The 19,193-nt window shown below is 41.6% G+C and overlaps 1 protein-coding gene across 1 annotated transcript in view; it reads right to left on the reverse strand.

Annotated features, from left to right (window-relative positions):
- SMARCC1 (SWI/SNF related, matrix associated, actin dependent regulator of chromatin subfamily c member 1) overlaps positions 1-19,193 on the reverse strand; it is a 90,673-nt gene that overhangs the window by 31,638 nt on the left and 39,842 nt on the right. Inside the window, exons 16-21 of the mRNA XM_056333991.1 lie at positions 16,918-17,031; positions 16,004-16,157; positions 15,571-15,684; positions 13,270-13,329; positions 7,970-8,228; positions 7,146-7,307 (exon numbers count right to left, since the gene is read on the reverse strand). Coding sequence (XP_056189966.1) covers positions 7,146-7,307; positions 7,970-8,228; positions 13,270-13,329; positions 15,571-15,684; positions 16,004-16,157; positions 16,918-17,031 — 863 coding nt within the window. The remainder of the gene's footprint in view (positions 1-7,145; positions 7,308-7,969; positions 8,229-13,269; positions 13,330-15,570; positions 15,685-16,003; positions 16,158-16,917; positions 17,032-19,193) is intronic.

Raw genomic sequence — 19,193 nt, forward strand, 5'->3', positions numbered from 1 at the left:
TCGTTCTGAATGCATGCACCTCATAAAAGAAGTGACTGTTTTAAGAGCAGTCTTGTGCTTAGGATGCATCTCTCACTCCTAGTCCTTGGTTCATTCGGGAAGTTATTCCCTTACAAAGCATTTATTTAAAACGTTCCCACTAATGATAGCAGGCCTCTTGGATAAGAGGATAACAACAAACATACTGATGGAGAACACCATGAAGGTGCCCGAGTAACATACTACTACTTGCTGATATTTTGCATATGGATTGTTTAAAAGTCCAAGAAATCCTGATTTGCTGCACCCAGCTGTTCTGCAAAAATGGACAAGAAAGAAGTGTCAGCACAATCGCGTACTCCTTGTCTAGGATCTTCATTGCTGTTCTGCAAGAACAGAAAAACTCAAGTACAATGCAATGTACAGGGACATTAAAGAAGGAGCTTATTTAGATGAGACTCCAACACATGCTGCCATACCAGTATAAAACTGCCGGGGAAAAGCCCTGATCCATCTAAGCTTCTGAAGACATTAGCTGGTGCAGGGTGTTCATTTTCCACCAGTAAAATGAAGATTACTGAAAAAGAGGTGTACGAAGTGTTTTGCTTTAATAGCAATAGTTCTGTAGAAAAGTTTTTTTACAGAAGTCCCTTCCATATATAAGAAAATCATACCAAAATGTCTGACAAAGATAATGGTTTTCCCTATGGGTTATTTTAAGTGATAAACCTACTTATCTGGAGGTATCCGCCACCATAACTCAGTTTATGGAGACTGGGGACATACTTCCTCAGAAGTTTTATCTGAGTTAGGATTTAGTGACCCAGTAATGTCACAGGGAAAATCTAGATTAGATTTGTCAAACAGCTATTTCAAGCCTAGAAGTAGAGCTCCAAACTGGGCTTAAAAATATCATCCCTCCTAGAAAATGAAAGGGAAAGCTTTACAAAGAAAGCTTTATTCTCTTCTTCAGCAAAAAAAGTGGAGCCAAAGCACAGAGCACTCCAGGTGCACTTGGGTTGGTAGAGTGGAAGATTATGAGTTCAAACTAAAAGAACACTGCACAGGAATACACAAGTTTTCATTCCCAGGTAGCTTAGCCCACGCAACAAGAACTTCAAGATTCCTAGTGTTGGGATACAGCATAACTGAAAGAAAAAAGATCTGTAATTTTGTATAAACAACCCAAAACTTAACCACAGGACAGAAGAAGTGAAGACAATTCTCAAGTTCTGCTTCATGCAAAACTCCAAGTCAGTGAAACAGGCCATAAAAGCTCTAATCTGTGGACAATCTTAAGCCAAAAAGGAGAGAACCCTGTCTCTTAAAAGCTAATGACATGCTAATTTTCTCACTCTTTTGGAAGATGAGAACCTGGAGCTGAAGTTCTCCAGGCTAGAATCAGGCTGAGCAGAGACTCAACTCTCAAAATCCTATGTCAGCAACAAGATACAGCAGCCAGCAGGTACCACCTCACCTGCTGGAGGCTCCCAGCCCAAAGGAGCTCCTGCAGACACCTGCGGCTGCACATTTACACTCTGAGTTGGGGGGTGGAAATTCCCTGGAAGGTTCCTGTCACACAGCTGCATGTGATATGCTCAGGAATGCAAAGCTTCACAGGTGACAATGCTCCTCGCTAGATTCTGAATTGCACTTGGAAAGCTGTAAGGCAATAATCATGTAAGTGGCCCCTACAAATGGCATAAAATAAAGTCCTACAAGACACACACTTTCCTGCTCTACTCAGTTTGTTCTTGTGTCTTTCGAGTAAGATTGAACGGTCTTTCCACTCCAAACTCAGTTTCAAATGTGGTGGCTTTTATTTTCTGATTACAGCGTGTTTCAAGGTTTCCCACCTTAAGGTCAAGTTTTTCAGAAAAGCAACATCCAGCAATGTGCAGGTTGCTGCGGCAGCTGAAGATGTAAGTGCAGGATGAGTTTTGGTAGGTTTATGATATACTCACTACACATCAAGCATCACAATGGATTCTAAGTGTTTGCTATCAGTTCTGTGCAAGTATTGGGGTGAGTTTTATAAAACATTCCTTTTTTATTTCACAGAATCCCAGAACGGTTTGGGTTGGAAGGGCCCTTAAAGCCCCCCCAGTCCCACCCCTGCCACGCGCAGGGCCCCCTTCCCCCAGCCCCGGTGGCTCCCAGCCCCGTCCAGCCTGGCCTTGGGCACTGCCAGGGCTGGGGCACCCACAGCTGCTCTGGGCAAACCTGTACACCAATTAGCAGACCATGCCAACAGCTGTTAAGTGACTACTGCTGCAGAGGAAGTTCCAAGGCAAACAGGACATCCCAGAGACTAAGTGTTTCCCAGCCACCCTTTAGAGAGGATTTTCTCAAAGAAAAAAACCAGATAGAGCATCTCACTGTAAGGAAAACAGTCTTTGGACTCTCCCTTGCATCATAACACATTGATGGACACTTTGCAAACCAAAGTGTTCTTTTCTATTACAAAGGGACACATTCGGCTACCAAGAGAGTCAGAAGGTATGTATGTGTGACAGCAAGATTATTGTGAACATCCTGATTTAACTCTGGGTTTCTAGTCTCGGCAGTAATAATAAATGCTATTTGAAAATTAGGATGACAACTTTAGGCAGGTTGTAGCCCATGGTTTTTGAAAACTGTTTTCTTTTATTAGTTACTAAGCTGTTATTTGCAGTGACAGCACTATGCCTCCACAGTGCCCACTGCCATCAGCCGTTCTGCACTTGTGCACATCGATGGGACCACGCTGAAATACTACATGTGTAAGGAAAAAGAAAATGAAAGCTATCAATTATTAGTTTGGGGGTTAAATAGGTTCAACTGACTTGAAGCAAGTTTTTGCTTCTGAATTACAGGCTGTTGAAAGTACCTCAAAATAACTACAAGTCCCACAAAAATTAATCTAGTTCAAATATGAAAGGATTAGGGAAAAAAGCCAAAACATTTCTGACCTGCATGAGAATGACAGAAATTACTCCTGTCTTTGTTACATACAAACACAACCATAGTGATTTTCCTGTATGATCTAAATGAAGTTAATGAAAATACATAACAGACAATGCAAACAGGAATTGATTAGTGGATACACACGTCCCTGTTACGAAAGGGGAAGACCTAACTTTAATGAGAAAAGATCCTGTAATCCCTTTTACATGGCACCAGCGATGCCCTTTAACCCTCTTCAGCAGGTTTAGTATTATACCTTGCAGGATGCGGGGGAATCAAATTAACAGTATTTCTTAAACCAGCAAGAGGCAGATGGTTGCAAGACACCACAAGACATCTTTCAAGAGGGAGAAAACTTGCAGACCAGGAAACGTCGCCTCTCCATGCACCTCTTCAAACCTGAAGCAGCAAATATTTTCTGTCTCTATGGAAGCTGGTTCTGTTTTGCCTATTATCTCCAAGAACACAGAGCCCCAAGAACACTTAGAACTGAATTCTGATGAAGCCTAGTGAATTCACAGAGAAGTTGAGGTCAACAAGGAAAACTGTAAAACATTTCCATGGTAAGAATTTACTGCATTACCAGCAAACAGATACTTGCAGCACAAGCAGCTACGTAACCTTTGCTGTCATCAGAAGAACAATAAGCAAACCCCCACATACAAATGCACAGAATCACTAGTGAGAGTTTCAGCTCGGCAAGTAAAGTTGCCCTTCAAGACACCCTAGTCTCCTTTGCTTTCACTAAGGCAACACATACAACCTGTCAAAACTCAGGTCTGAATATTAATATTTAATTGAGAGGAAACATACAGCAGCTATGGAAAAATCCTGGGTCTGAATACCATAGTTATGCTATTATCTAAACCACAACTCTGCATCTCCCCCAGAAAGTCAGGACTCCACAATGCCCAGTTTCCTCTGTTTCAGCTTCCCACAGCTTGCAGGCGTACAGCACAACAACGAGGTGGGCTTCTGCAGAGAAGGCTGGCGAGTTCACAGAAAGCTGCTGCAGCTTTCGTGCGAGCTGCACGAGTCCACCATCCTCCAGCGGTGCAGAAGTAGCTCACAGGCACCTGGATACACGCAAAGTGAGTGAAGTACTCCCAGTCTGCTCATTTTAGCAATGCCTGCATTATTTCAGAGTTAAAGCACACCCTGGAGACCACAAGAGAAATCATCTAGCCAAAAGTGAAGTAAACTAGCTTCTTGCAGGTACATATACTTGGGTATAGTTTTCTAGTATGCGTATTTCAGAATGATACACAATAATCCATAAAATGTTAAATTTAATCACCCATTTAAATTGCAGTTGCAGCAGAGCCAGTGAGGTGACCATTCCCTCTGTTTACTGTCACAGATGAGTTACAGCTTGAAGCACCCATACACCCGTGCCAGCAGAAATACTTCCAGTGAAATACTTGTTGGACCAAGACCTAAAACGCACAAGTAACTGCCTGCAACACAGGCACTTCAGAGATTGCCTTGTGCCTCATTCAGTGCACATATATGCAATCAATATAGTTAATCACCTTTGGAAAGCCATTAAGAAAGTGCACATACTCAGTGAAGACTTAATTGAAACTACTAAGTACCACAGGTGTGCTTAATCACTAGCCTAAAGAGCTAGGACCCCTTGCTTGCTCTCCTCAATTCCTTTTTACTAAAGCAGATGCAGCACACCTTCACCTATCACTGCAATCTCCAGTGGGGCACTACCTCTGAAAGAAGAGACCATGCCTTCCACGCTTACCACAGCATATGAACCACCTGAGTCTCCTCTTAACTCTACCGAAGCCTTACTATTATCAATTTAAAAGGAACCACCACCAGCTTTTAGAAAAAATAACAATGAAGCCTTAAAAGGGGAGATTCTTGGATATTAGCATAAGCTCCTGCAATCTGCTCCAGTTATATTTTCCCCTTTCGCAGTCCATAATGCCTACAATTTACCAATACTAAGAGTTTTTAAATTATGGAGCTGTGACATACTTTTATTTCTAAAATGTAAACACTGACGAACTTTAATTATGGTACGGAACCTTAAGTAGATATTTTTCGTTCTCCACAGTGACATTTAAATATAAAACTTCAGGTCTAGCCATGCAAAAACCCAGCTCCATTTCAGCAGCTGCACACCACAACACTGTACTTCAGCGTATTAAACACACCTCTGCGAGTGCAAGCTATGGATTCCCCCGTGCCTCCCAGTGCAAAGCTGTTTTGGAGGTGGAAGGCACCACAGATTGTTGAGTGACCCAGTTCACTCTTGCTGAGCAGCTCCCCCAGGGAGAACCATCTGCTGTTGTCCTAATTTATTCCATTAGTCACAGCCCAATACAAATCGCATTAACTATAACAGGACAGCATTACTTATAGAACTCACCACACAGCTCATTCAGAAATAATCGTGTTATGGTCATCTGCTCTCCAGCTCCCCATATTAGATGACAAGCACTTCAGAACCTCTATTTGCAACTTGTGCACAACTTCTCCTAGAAAAAGGGCTAACCTACAAGACTAGCAATGGTAACCTTCCATGGTCATGCTGCAGGATTAAGAATTAAGTCCCAAAGTAGCATACATGGTATAAAGGTCCTGAACATACTGCAGTGACATCCGTACCTGGGAGAATATGGAAGAGAGAAACAAAACCCCAGGCAAAAAAAATTAACTTAAGCTGAACTTCTTTTAAAATAACTATCAAATTAAACTTAGTCACAGATGGAGTAACACCTAGATTTGTTTCACAACAGACGTGAAAAACACCAAAGCCTTGCCCGTTCAACAGAGCTTCAATGCTTGCTGTCAGCTTTGCACCGAGCACTGCGGAACAGGGAGCAGCAGATACTCCAGATGCCAGTGCTCCCTTTTCAGAATGCACCCCACATCTTCCCAAAGCACCAAGTCTGTCCTGCTGAGCGTAGAACTGAAAAATGTGACAGGATTGCGTGGTCTGTTCATGTCTATTTTACAATCTTCGTGAGTTAAGCAGTACTTTTAAATCTAATTTAGAAGTGTAGTTTTACAACGGACATTAAGTACTACAAACAGCAGACCTGCCTCTTCACCTGTACGACTAGCGGCTGAGAACTGAACAGCACTGAAACACAAGGGGCCTGTTACGATCCCAACACACAATCTGGCATCTTGCTCGTGTCTCTAGTGGGGTGAGAGCAGGTCAACTATGAGATGCACAAGCACAGCCCAAATCAAACCTTCCAGTCAATCTAGATTACATTCTGTTCAGTTTTACCCAAAGCTATATGTGCCTTTAAAGATCTAGTCACTAAATTCACTAAAATGATTTGTGATAAGCTGAACAAAGCAGCAGCCAACAAAGCCGGCAAGAAAAATAAAGATCTTCTGACAAGACAGTAGATCTGTACCAAACTGAAGAGATTAAAAGTCTTTGAGAAAGTCAGTAGGTACGTAGCAAACTGTATCTACTATCTGTTAAGGAGAGCCAAAACAGAGTTAAACAGAAAGGGGCTACACAAAGTGGTTTCACTTCATAGGGAGCTGCACAAGTATGCTTTTACTCTCCATAGTAATGGATAACAAGGTTTCAGGTAAGAGACTTAATACCAGAATATCTGCTGAATACTACAGAAGATAGCTCAACTGAAACTGAGCTCTAAAGCTTGAGTTTGTTAATACGGCAGTGTAAAATACAACAACCAGAGCCAGGAACTGTGACATAATCATGTACCAGCCCAACATCTAACAAAGAGCTTCTCTTCAGCTGCCACCGCAGTTAGCAATCTATTCAGAATAAAATACTAACATTAAAACTGATTACCAAAAGGTGTGATATAACATTACAGATTGAGCTGCAGCACAAAGAGCCAGCAAAACAGTTTGCTGTACTGTAACTATAATGCTAGAAAGGCAGCATCCTCTAATACCCACAGAATCGGCATGAAATGTTCTGCTCTGGTATTTTTGCTCACTCAAGTCTGTGCACCCCAGCAATGGCATTTCCATGTAGTGAGAGTAGGAAAATAAATTTCTAAAATTAAAGCTAGTCACAAATTCATTAATTCAGTGTCAAGAGTTAATAATCCTGCAGCAAGCAGAAGTGGAATGACCTGTCACACTCTCCTCAGCCACAATTTCCATCTCCTGCTGAAGGTGAACTTACGGTTTATTACGAGTCAGAAGAAAATGCCTAAGGAAACTCATCTGCAAAAACTTCTGCATTTTGATGGAGAGCCTACCGATTTTTTCCGGCTCATCTGGACCTGTTCCAGCAATACAGCTGCTCTCTAGTCCATATGTTGGATCCACCTTCCCAGAGGCTCGTGCTGCTTCCTGCACCTTCTTTACATGAGCTTCAACAAGCTCCAGTGGTACCTCCTCTCTGACTCGAGAAAATTCCTCTGTTAAAATTTACACAGAAAATGTTACATTATGAGGATTTCATGGCAAATCAAAAGTTACAATTTTCTCCTGTCAATGTGCAGGTAAATCTCGTGACAAAGCGAATTCTCAAATATATAAGTTCCTTCTTTTCACATTAGGTAGTTAATTTTCTCTTTTGAATGTGGTAGGAAAAGTTCTCTTGCCAGTTATATAAAATTGTCTTTTGTGTGGGAAAATAAGGAAAAAAGTGAAAGGAACTATTTCATCAAGTTTCTTAAAGGACACATAACTACAGCAGATAATTTTGGACAAGTAAAACCAGAAAACTGAAAGTTCAGCATTGTGCATTTACCCATAGCTAAACTACTGACAGTGGTCACAGTAACACCAACTATGAGGTGGCACCTGCAAGTACTATCAATAGTCGGTGAGCACAGAAGGGAAATGCAAGCCATCTTTAGACATTCAGTGACCTTTAAGAGCTACTTTAACTCTGCTTCGGTAACAACAGAACACAAGACCCGGTATCAGTAGACCTGTTTTCTACACAACTGTAAACTTGTTTTTTACCACTTACTGCTCATCCTTAAACTCTAGAAACAGTCCACTTTAAGACCAGACTAACAGAGAGCAAAGTTGTAGAGACCAGGTGAAAAAAATTGCCGGGGCCAACTCATACCTAACGCAGCCTTTGCTGCGGCTGATGCCACCCGGGGATCCACCACTGATGCCAGGAAAGCCACAGTACTCATCACTGGATTGCCGGACTGGCTGAAGGGCACGGGCTGGTACGCCAGCGGGCCCAGGGACGCGTCGGAGTTCTCCAAATAGGGGTCTTCGATGGGAAGTCTCAGAAAATGGAGAATGCACTCATCTTGGGTACGGCTCCCAACGTGCTCTGAGACTTTGTTCCAGTCATCTTTGTACATCTCCAGAGCCTGCAAAAGACAAAAATCATTGTATATATGTCAACTGCTCTGGGGAACACACCCACCCACCCTTATTTCATGCAAAAATACTTTCAATACTAGTTATTTTGGTGATGGAACAATAAATCGGGATCAGACAACTATTTAAAATCATATTTTTCCTGGAAGCAAAATTATTCTGCATAATAAATATGAACACCTCACTAGGACATCAGTTAAATTTAAGCTGCAGGGATCATCACGAGTTTTATGCTGTTACTCTACCAAAAAGTATTGTCAAAAGATTTGGGATTTACTAATAATATTTGCACAGTCAGTGTTTCCCCATTTTGCTTCCACATGAAAAGCTTTACGGAGGAATAAGTTTGCTTATCTCACCAAGTCTCACCTATTGTTCTAATTCCCATAAGTACTCCCCCTGAGGGCACTCGTGTGTTCTCTCACTTCTGTCTGAACGCACTAGGCTCTCTGGGGCAGGAGCAAGATTTATTTCAAACATACATACTAGTCATGACTGTGAAGTCCAGTCTTTACATCCAACAGATGTTATGAAAATCTAACAGCATCAAACCAAGATACCAGAGGAAATAAAGAAAATGTATTCTACATTACGAAGCCAGACGAGAGCAGTTCTCTAGCAAGAGTTAACCAGTCTGATTTCTGTTATGCTTTCAGGTTAACAAATCTTTATTACGTAGAGATAAGCCACCCGATAAAAACTTCCAAATTAAATCAAAGATTTTGTAATGCAGAATTTCAGACGCTTTTAAAGCTACTTAACAACGAGCTACTGAAGTCCCTGCATTAGTTGTTGAAAAAATAACAAATTAGTACTGTAAAAGCCCAAAGTGGTAGCCTAATACATATTATCCTGTAACAAGTGGGTTTTTTTCATGAAAACTGTTTTCGTTATTTGAGCATTTGGAAAGCATAAAGCATTCCCCTCAACCATTAACTTTCACATCACTGAGATGATTCATGGTCCAGTCACTCAGAAAAAACCAAAAAGCCATTTGAACTCTGGACAAAATACATTAAACTTGAAAATGAAAATGGGATCTGCAACTCACAGGTGCAACAGAATTCTTCTGGAAATATTTAATACCAGAGGTCTGAGCAAGGCTGGTAAACACCATTCTGTTTGAGTTGCAGACCCCGCTTTTGTTTTTAAGTTTAACACATTTGGCTAAGAAGTCAAGCTGGGTTTTTTGTTTGTTTGTTTGTTGTTGGTTTTTTGGTTGTTGTTGTTTTTTTTTACTTACACTGTGCTTACCCCACACATACATAAGGGCAACTAACAACCTTTTGCATTGCTTCACAGCAAGCGAGCAAGCATTTCAGCAGTAACTGGTGGAGGGGGAAGCACAGAGTTTGAAGGAGGCTGCTTGGAGGATCCCTATGTGGATTGGCCATCAGTCAGGCTGCCTTGGACTTGAAGGCACCCGTCTGCAGGTATAATATATTTCAGAACACACAGAAATCCTCCTCCTCCTTAACTAAGTACTCATGACAACGAGCTTCCCTAACTAAGCAGTATGCCCATTTAAGCATGTCTGCTAAGAACAGAGGAAGTTAATGGCTCTCCGACACCCGCAGTCTTTCCCTTCACGTAACACGCAAGACTGACTTAACCTTCCACATGCTCAACAGCAAGATGCTGGGCTGTATGTCGGACATCATGAGCAGGTCACATCCAGTGTGCCCGAGCAGTCACACAAGTACCCAAGTTACTATGCTAGATGTTTCAGCAGTTATCAGTGACAAGCAGAAGACAAACTGACGCACCAGCCTCAAGTGTTGAGTTCCCTGACCTGGGACGGGACATTTCCACAAAACAAGTTACTATACATACGACAGTTGCACACTCAGAAGACAAGCGCCTGCAGAAAGCAGTCAACTTCACCACTACGAAAGTAATTTGTTAAAAAAAATCCAGGAGTTTCCAAACATACTGTTTTCTTCACAGCAGTTCTAGAGGAAAAGTGTTTCAGTGTTTTTGCAGCTAAAACATAAGCTATGAGAATTCTTCAAAGGCAAAGCAGTCCACCTGAACAGGACCCTTGGGCATGTCACAGATGCTGAAGATCAGCTGGGGAAACATGGAAATTGAGTAGCATTTTTGAAGATGTGGAAGCAAACTAACTGAAAGGACAGATGAATTAAATCCGAAGGCATTAGAAATCCAACAGGCACTGCACAAATTTGAGAAAAAAAGAGCAAGCTGCCTGCAGCAGATGGAGCTTTTTAGCCCCCTGATCCAAAAGTGATTTAGGCTTTACCTGCCTGAAGTTTTAAGTTTTTCTCATAGCTAGGGCTCGCTGCTTAAACTGGCTGGGGAGGAGGTAAACACCCCTAGTTTATCTTCTGAAGGCCACTGGTTCCCTGCTCCTTCCCTTCTCTTAAAACCCTGGGTGCAAGACTAGCTGGGCGAGCAGCAGATGCCAGGAACGCCGTGCTCCAGCAGCACGTAGCTGGATGGGAAGCATACCACAGGAATCGCTGAAGATCATGAGCTGGACAGCAGGAAAGGTTCTGAAAGAATCATTTGGTTTGGGAACAAACCAAGGACAGACTACATCGGGCTGCCTGGCCCGTACCACAGGAATTAACGGCCCCTAACTGCTTCTGAACCGCTCTCCTGACCTCTGTCTGATCTTGCCCAAATCTTTAAAGAAATCAGAAACCAATTAGTTCACTAGGTCATATTCATGGGGAAACATTTATTCAGCGTTCAACCTTTGTTTCACTTTCCCTAATTTAATCTCTGTGCCCTAAGTTATCATTGCCTATCCATTTTTAATCACACTAGCATATTAGATGAGCTCTGCTTTTCACAGCCATGCAGGGTTTTTTTGCTCATTCTCCTTCACTGCTAGTTATTCTCCTGCTAGACGAGCTAGCTCTCACAATAGTTGTCCTTAAAATAAATAGCTGAAAATGCACTTAACTATGCAAGAATAGAACTCTGTGGAGATACGGAGCCGCAGTGTGGCAGGGAAAATGATTCTGGGAGGGAAACAGTATTTCCTCCCCCCAATTTATTCAGTCAACAGGCGGAAGGACAGTAATTATTTTAGCTAAGATTTATTCTTTGTAACTTAACTGCATATATATTTGCTCAAAGCTACCCTGAGGATTTAAATGGACTGAGCTGGCTTGTTACAGCTGAATTACTTACACTTGAACTGATATACTCTTTACTGATTTATTCATAGGTTAAAATCACAAAGAACAAAAACATTATTAATTTAAACTCACATTAAATAAAATTGTAATCTCAAGGCTTAAGACTTGATTTATTTTTTAAAATGAAGACTGTCACCTGCGTTTCATTAGGCTACTACTTGCTATATATGACCATAAGCTACAAATATACAAAAGAATTAATTTTAAATACAAATACTAGGAAGCGAAGAAGTCAGCATATCAAGCTATTAGTCTTGTTTCTCCATACAAGAACGCCATGAAGGACATCTTAGCTGTTTTCACCTACAGGCAAAATTTTTCCAAGTGCCAATAGAGAAGTATCAGCTCAACAGTGCGTATCAACCTAAGGCAAAAACTCCCAGAACTATTTTGGCTGTTTCACGCACACGCTTCCCTATCTGTGATGGCTGAAGCAAAGTATGCTGCTGATTAGGCACTTTGGCCAGCTCAGAAACCACACACAGAAGCCGAGTATTGTTCAGCGCTGTCAAGCACTGTCAAGATCCATTGTCCATGCTTTTCCTTATGAAATTAACTTTTCAATGGGTTTACTGACACATGTAAAGACAAAAAAGCCAGAACAATCACGCAATTGCAGTCTGCTTTAAGCTCTCTCCAAGTAAAACCAAACAAAATACCAGTTCCAAAACTAGAATTCTTATACCAGAACCCTGAATTGCACAAAAGGAAAAAAATAAAAATTAACCACCCAACCTCTACACCAAGAAAACACTCCTGTAAAAGAAAGCTAGGCAGATGATAATTTCTTTACAGGAACTGGCAGCACATTAATTATTTCAGACCACTGAGATTTTTCTTCTGACAAAGCACTATGAAATACAATGCTGCCCTGATATCAGTGTGGAAGACTAGAACATAATTCTGCAGTGCATCTCATGCAATGGTTTTCATCCTAGACTGGAACTCCAAGAGACCTGACAATTACCGTGCGGTTCAAGAGCAGCAGATGAAGCAATCTGGGGACAAAAACCTGATCGCGTGTGCTAGCAGTTCTTTGAGCTCATTTTTACAGTACCTGGTTTGAGTCATCTCATGTCTATTTCTTGTAAACTTCCAGAAAAAGCTTAAAGAATACACCAAGTGCAGCTATAGGGCAAAAAGAACAAGTAGGTGTATGGATTAAAGTGCTACCAAATAAAGAGCTTCTCAGAGCCCTTCTTAGTGGCAGGAGACAGTAAACTGTTTCTTAACAATTTAAACTTCAAAAACTAGTTGCTTCCCTAACATGCTATAGCATAGCCAGGAACCTGTAAAGATTATCAGAATTTCGAAGTACGTATTTCAGTGGCAGGTAAACCATCACCTGAAGGGCATTCATAGTATTCGTAACTCCTCTTTAATGAAAAGCCCCCTCTGCACTGCAAGATCTGAACTTGAGTTTATGCAACAGTTCTTAAATAATTTCTAGCTTGCAGGTACAAGTTAGATAGAACTGAACCTTAAAGCACATGAAGCTCCTCTATTACACAGATGTTCCTGCCATCTCTTTTGAGTAGTAACATAGCCATGATGGTCAAAGAAACCAAAGGTTTCAAGGGTGAGCTTTAACCTTTTACCAATTTAAAACCCATAACCCACAACAGACAAGCATCCTTGTATATAGATAGCAGCCACTCTCCTCCTCCAGCCACATCAGTTCAGTCCCAAGAGATTGCTTCCCACTACAAACTTCTTTGCTATTCCAGTTTCTGTAAAAGCATGTGTATGTCATCTAACTCCCCTTCAAACACAATTATTAACCTACATGTAGATTTTCAAAGCATGTAACACCCTGCATGTTTTGGTTTCCTATCCGCCTTTGGTTTTGCCCTCATGAACTTACTTCTAATAGCAGCAATGTCTCTTGTTCTGTCCATTCTCTTCCAGCACTTGCACCTTTACTCTACAAAAGACAGGGGTGGGGTGGGAAAAAAAAACAACAGACATGAAATACAGGTCCTTTCACACAGAACTTTTCAGAAGAAAACATTAAGAAGGCGAAGAATCTGTTATTTAATCCACCCAAACGTGTATTTTTCACAACCTTCCTACTACAGCTAACCAATCCCTGGTTATCTCTCACAGTGGTTCAGTTCACACGATTTACTCACGTAGCTAAGGTACACAGGTGAGTACATTCCTGCAGTCTCTGTGGAGGCTGGGGGTTACAGATCCCACCTTCCCAACATGCCTAGGAGAACCTTTAACTCCTCTTTTATTCCAAGCTAAAGCAAAGTGATTTGGTACCCTTTTTCCCTGGTTATCTTTGCTTGCACAAATAGCAAACAGCAAAGAGGATTTTCCTAAATATAAAAACCCCAAGGAGTGCTGATGGTATTCTGGTCAGCTTGACTTTGGCCAGTAAAATTAAGCCAAGAAGAGAGCAGTTTACACAAAGCATCCTACATTTCAAAGGACAGCAGCAACCAACAGACACAACAGAGTACCTAACCCCCTCACCAGGTGCCATACCACTGAAGGAGGCTGCTGTCCCTTGAGGAGACAGTATTACTCCATCCAGGCACACCTGGGATTCTCTCAGCTTAAAGGGCACCTTTTTCAAGAGAACAGGGCTTATGTCACCATAACTTTAGTCCCCATCAAGCCTCTGCTTCCAAGGCAGACAGACTGGACTGTGTGAGGTGCATGCTGCTCTAAAAAAAGTTTGTCTGTCTAAAAGTTCATCTGTAACTTAATAAAAAAAATAATAAATCTTTACAAGTGAGATGAGCTATCTGAAAAGACAAGAGTAATCACAGGAAGATAATCTGCATATTTAGCAATCACTTGCTCCAAGGATTGCTGCTTCCAGATCTATAGCTCATGGTTAACTCCTGAGATTTTCTAAATGCTACAAAGCTCTTGGTGAAAATTTCCCCTTCCATGATTATGACACCCTAATCCATTTCGTGCCTAATAAAGATAAAAAGCTTGTCACCTGCTTATGGCAGAACATTATCTAGATTGGATGTATCTGTGCAAGACGACAGCAAAATGAAAAGCATATTTAGGATTAGTAAATCTATCCTATCTCAAGATGCATTTCAAACAGATCATTAACCCAAACAGAACATTAATCAAAGTGAGTCATCCAGCAGCTGATCAGTTCTCAGACAGGCTGGTATGAACAGCCGAAAAAGCAACGGCCATACATAAAACAAAAAGGGAAATCAACCTCTGCTAACAAATCTGCTCAAGTCCATTGGTATAGATGCTTGTAAACAGAACCAGAGTTTAGAAACAGTAAAAAATTTATTAATTTGGTGAACATCCCTAAACTAAGTGAAAAAGTTATTCCATGAAACGTCATATGGAATCAGGCTTTATAAAAACACACTCATCTCTACAACAACTCTGTTTTGGTGAGTTTTTTAAACAGTTATCTGTTAGCTGATAAATAGTATAAATAATAGTGTATAAGTAGTGTAAATAGTTCTCTCTCAGGTTTAAACAGTGATCTCTTAGGACAATGAACCAATGACACAGATCAGCCTGACTTCAGTACATAGAGGCAGTAGTCGGGAGAACTCTGTAGACTCCCAAACTGAAGGCTATGCTGAAGCAGTAACACGGCACTCCTGCAACACCTCCTGCTACCAGGTACACACAGGCTATCAGGCAGCAGGAAGAAGGCAAGAGGTTACGGAATTACCGACATCATGGCAATGTATCTCAAAACTTGAACTATCCAATACAATACATTGCAATGTCAGTGCTAAAAAAAACCCTGCAACGGTTTTGTGGCACCTTTTGTACTGAAGCAACTTCCTAGTTCTCTCAGTCTGGCAAAACCTGCTCGGACTTGGAAAACATAATAGTTTAAGACCCTGCCGAAAGATCTCAGTTCCTGTGCTGAATTACTGGGTAGTTTGTTGATTCTGAACCATTCAGGTAAAATATGCAGTAACATGGTTTCAGTGTCTGAAGACTGACAGTACTGACCAGCCTGGGATAGGTATGTGTCTATTCCTACAAAATCAGGTATCTGACACAGCCATGTAGCTTAGTGTCATACACTAAGACACAGAAACCTAAAACAGGAGTGTAAGAGTAATATAAGCCATCTCAATATCATCTAGTGGAGAACAACTGCGGAAGAAGGCTTAACAGAAGGTGCAGGGGAAAAAAATCCCAACACACGTGCCTTTGCTAAAGTCTTTTTTGAGTAAATGTCTGTGCGAAGTCCAAAGTTCTGCAGATCAGTAGGCTTCTCTTTGTTTTTCTCAGGAAAACTCAACATCTGCTGAGCAGCTGGAACCTGTGAAAAAACATCACAAGAGAAAGGTGAGAGGCAAAAATCGAAAGTTATTCAAGGTTTTCAGACCAATGTTAAACAGAACATGGACTGAACAAAGAAGCTGAATGTAAGTCTAGAGAGACGGCTTTGCATCGTATCACTTGCATACAATGCCCACAGACTTGGTTTAAGAGATTCCAACCACCTGAAACTCTCAGGTGTCCTAGATGGACAGAAAGGGAACATTTAATGAGATCATGTGCAAGTTATTCTGCTACCATGTTAATGACATTGGCTAGAGCTCAGGCAAGCACACATTAGTGCAGCCTGCAGGGCTCACCTGCGGAGTGCGGATATGGAGAGGCATAAGTCCGGAGGGTGTATCGGCCAGCACATTGAAGTGAGGAGTAGGGGGAGGGCCCATTGCCATGGGACGGCTTTCTGGATCCACTTGGTAGTTAATGAGACCCCACTGCTCCAGAAAAGCATGTACTCTATGAAACAACGTGACAAATTACAATCTTATTAACTAAAGCCTTGCTCATGCTTGACACTGCAGAAAGGAGAGAGCAAAGGAGGAATTTTATGTTTCTAGATCAAACATAGATCCAGAATCTTCTACAGTCCTCCACTAATCACAAATGGCAATACAAACCACAAAGCACAAGCTTCGTCCAGATGTGACTGCACTTTGGCATGTTGCATAAAACAAAACATGACATCTTTGGTTACAGATAACAGGAATTACTCCAGGACAAAAGCAAAGCAAAGCTAGGGCTGCGTGCATAGAACCATTTGCACACAGTGTACAGATTGTGAGGGCTGCACAATCACTGACTTGCTTTCCTCACCTATCTAGCTTTTCTTCACTGAACCAACATATAGCAAGCCCCACGTTTCTAGGGCTCTGCTGCACCTCACAGCTTAAGACTGGTGAAACATAAAACTGACAAAACAGAGCTGCAAAACTGGAATTCCTGGAAAAACTCCACACATGTACTGAACAGCAGAACCTAAATAATCACAAGTTAAGATCCAAACTCCGTAGGCATGGCTCAGCAAGCAGGCAGAATATTACAAATAAAGAATAGCATAACAATCTGGCTACCATAAAAATGGGGAAACTGCTAATCAACAGCACAATGGCTGTTGCCCACACCTACGCTGTTGTACTAGAGCACTTCCACACCTAATGTAGCTCCTATTTCTTTTTGTTAAAGTGCGGGCAGTGGCTGAAACATCCGTGGCTTTTACCTCATGACAGCGCACACATCTCCAGTCAGATTCCTTCTGCAAGCAGTGCTCGTCAAGTACTCTTGAGGGTTTAAGCGATACGTGTCAATCATGAAGTTGCGGTAAGCCAGGTATCTGGAAGACAATTCATAGGTAGTTCATGCATATTAATGTCTAAAAGTTTAGAATACGTATTTCAGGATTCAAACACCCGTATTACTGACAAGCAAACATCAACAGATAGTTTTTATTGACGAAATTTAAGAATCAGTATCAAAAGCAATAGGTAAATAGAATTTTTTTTATATATATACTGAATATGACCCATCTCTTCCAGATTGTTTCACTCTAGACTTTATCTGTGTTTGGATCAGCAGTACATCAAAGCAAGCTTAAATTGCAAATCATGCAAATAGCTGCTGTAGCTTGGTCACTAACCAAATACTTGTGGAACAGACTACTAGCTGCAGGAAAAAATTAGTAGGGTCTGGTCTTCACATGGCAACAGACTAAATGTTTGTCAATCACCTCTGTGAGTCTGGAAGGAAAAAAAGCTGTGCACAAAAGCAGAAGCAGTACACTGGCTAGAACGTTACTGCTCCTACATGCAGGCTTTTTAACGCATAAAAACATCAGCCAGGAAAGGTCAGACACCAGCAAAATGTACAAAAGATCTTTGGAAAGCAGAGGGCAAGAACCCAGAAGTCAGCACAGCACTCCCCACTCACTGAGCTGGGAACAGCTAAGGCAGAAATCACCCCCATGAGACCGCTGTATTTCAGTGCACAACAGTCCCAGCAAGCAGGTTTTGGGGTTCAGCCCCTTTCCTGCACTGCAGACACTGCTTCACAGGCTTTTTCAGTAACTTCCTGCAATGTATTAATGCTTCCTAACACAAGTTGTTCAGAACAAAACAAACTGCCATAAAACTATGGCTAGCCCTGTTCTTTAGATTGAACAATACCAATCTGCCAAATACAAGTTAGTATCCCATGCAAGGATGTGTTCACAACAGTTTATCATGAGCAGATTTCTGCCTTCAGAAAATTCAAGACGGGGATGCCTCACATGCAGCGTGCAAAAGCAGCTGGTAACCAAGAATGAATCATACAGAGGTGGAACACCAAGGCATTTCACAAGCAAGACATAAGCAGACAGATGCTGCAAGTACACATTCCTGCCAAAATCCCACATCTTCATTCTGAGCAAATTATAAATGAAGCTTGCTGGAAAAAAGATATGGAACTAGGTGATGGGATGTTGCATGTCCAATGTTTGGTAGGCGAGAAAAAACGGAGTTTCTTCCATAAAGGAATACTCAGTCACGCTTCTAAATGCTCCTGGAGAGAAATGGGTTACTGTCTGCTTAAGAACAGGTACTTTAAAGCAGTCTTGGCTGCAGAAATTAGTTTAATATTTATTTGTTAAGGTCACATTACTAGGTGAAGAGAGAAGCCTAAGACAGAAACACCCCTAAAGGTTATCCTGCAGGGAGTTGTTTTTGACAACGACATGACTCATCAGCTAAAACTTGTCAACAGTGAGAGAGATATGTCAACTAATATTTAAAATCCAATTTAAGACAGAAACCACCCCTCAGGCACTACTGTCACAAGAACAAACCTGTGTGAGCTTCTGAAACACAGTACTTTGTCTGGCCTGAAAACTAAGGTGGAGGCAAAACATTTAAATAAAAAAGGGAAATCCTTCTGAATGGAAAAAGGAAAACACAAAGCCAAGACTACAAGCTATTCCTACAATCCCTAAATGGCAAGAAAAATACATCTCCAGGGTAACAGCAACATTAGGAGGAGTCCCTGATCTGCTCACTCCCAGGCAATAACCAGCAGCAGCACATGGATGAATGTCAGGAGACCTGATCTTTTAACGTCAACTGAAAAAGGAAGCATGGGCCTACATGTGACAACCACATCAATGGCAAATACAAAAGGTAAGCATTTTTCACAATTCAATCTGTTTGCAGTCTTCGACACCAAGTCCTAGAAACCCCCAAACACAAACGTGCCAAATAGTAAAACTAATGGAGCAGAGCTAGTGTCAAATGCAATTTGGAATCACTATCATGCAGCTACAGTTACCGCTGCAACGCCAACATGTACAGAAGTTGTGAGTAAAGACTACAGACTGAAAACCACTCAGGGTGCCAGGGGTCTCAGGAGGTCTCCAAGCCAATCTCCTACTCAAACCACTGAATTTTGACCAGGTTGCTTACAGCTTTGTCCAGCAAAGCCTGAAGGACTCCAAAGAACAACATTCCCAACTTCCCAGGGCCCCAG

The sequence above is a fragment of the Falco biarmicus genome, chromosome 4 (genome assembly GCF_023638135.1).
Source record: "Falco biarmicus isolate bFalBia1 chromosome 4, bFalBia1.pri, whole genome shotgun sequence".
Classification (NCBI taxonomy): domain Eukaryota; kingdom Metazoa; phylum Chordata; class Aves; order Falconiformes; family Falconidae; genus Falco; species Falco biarmicus.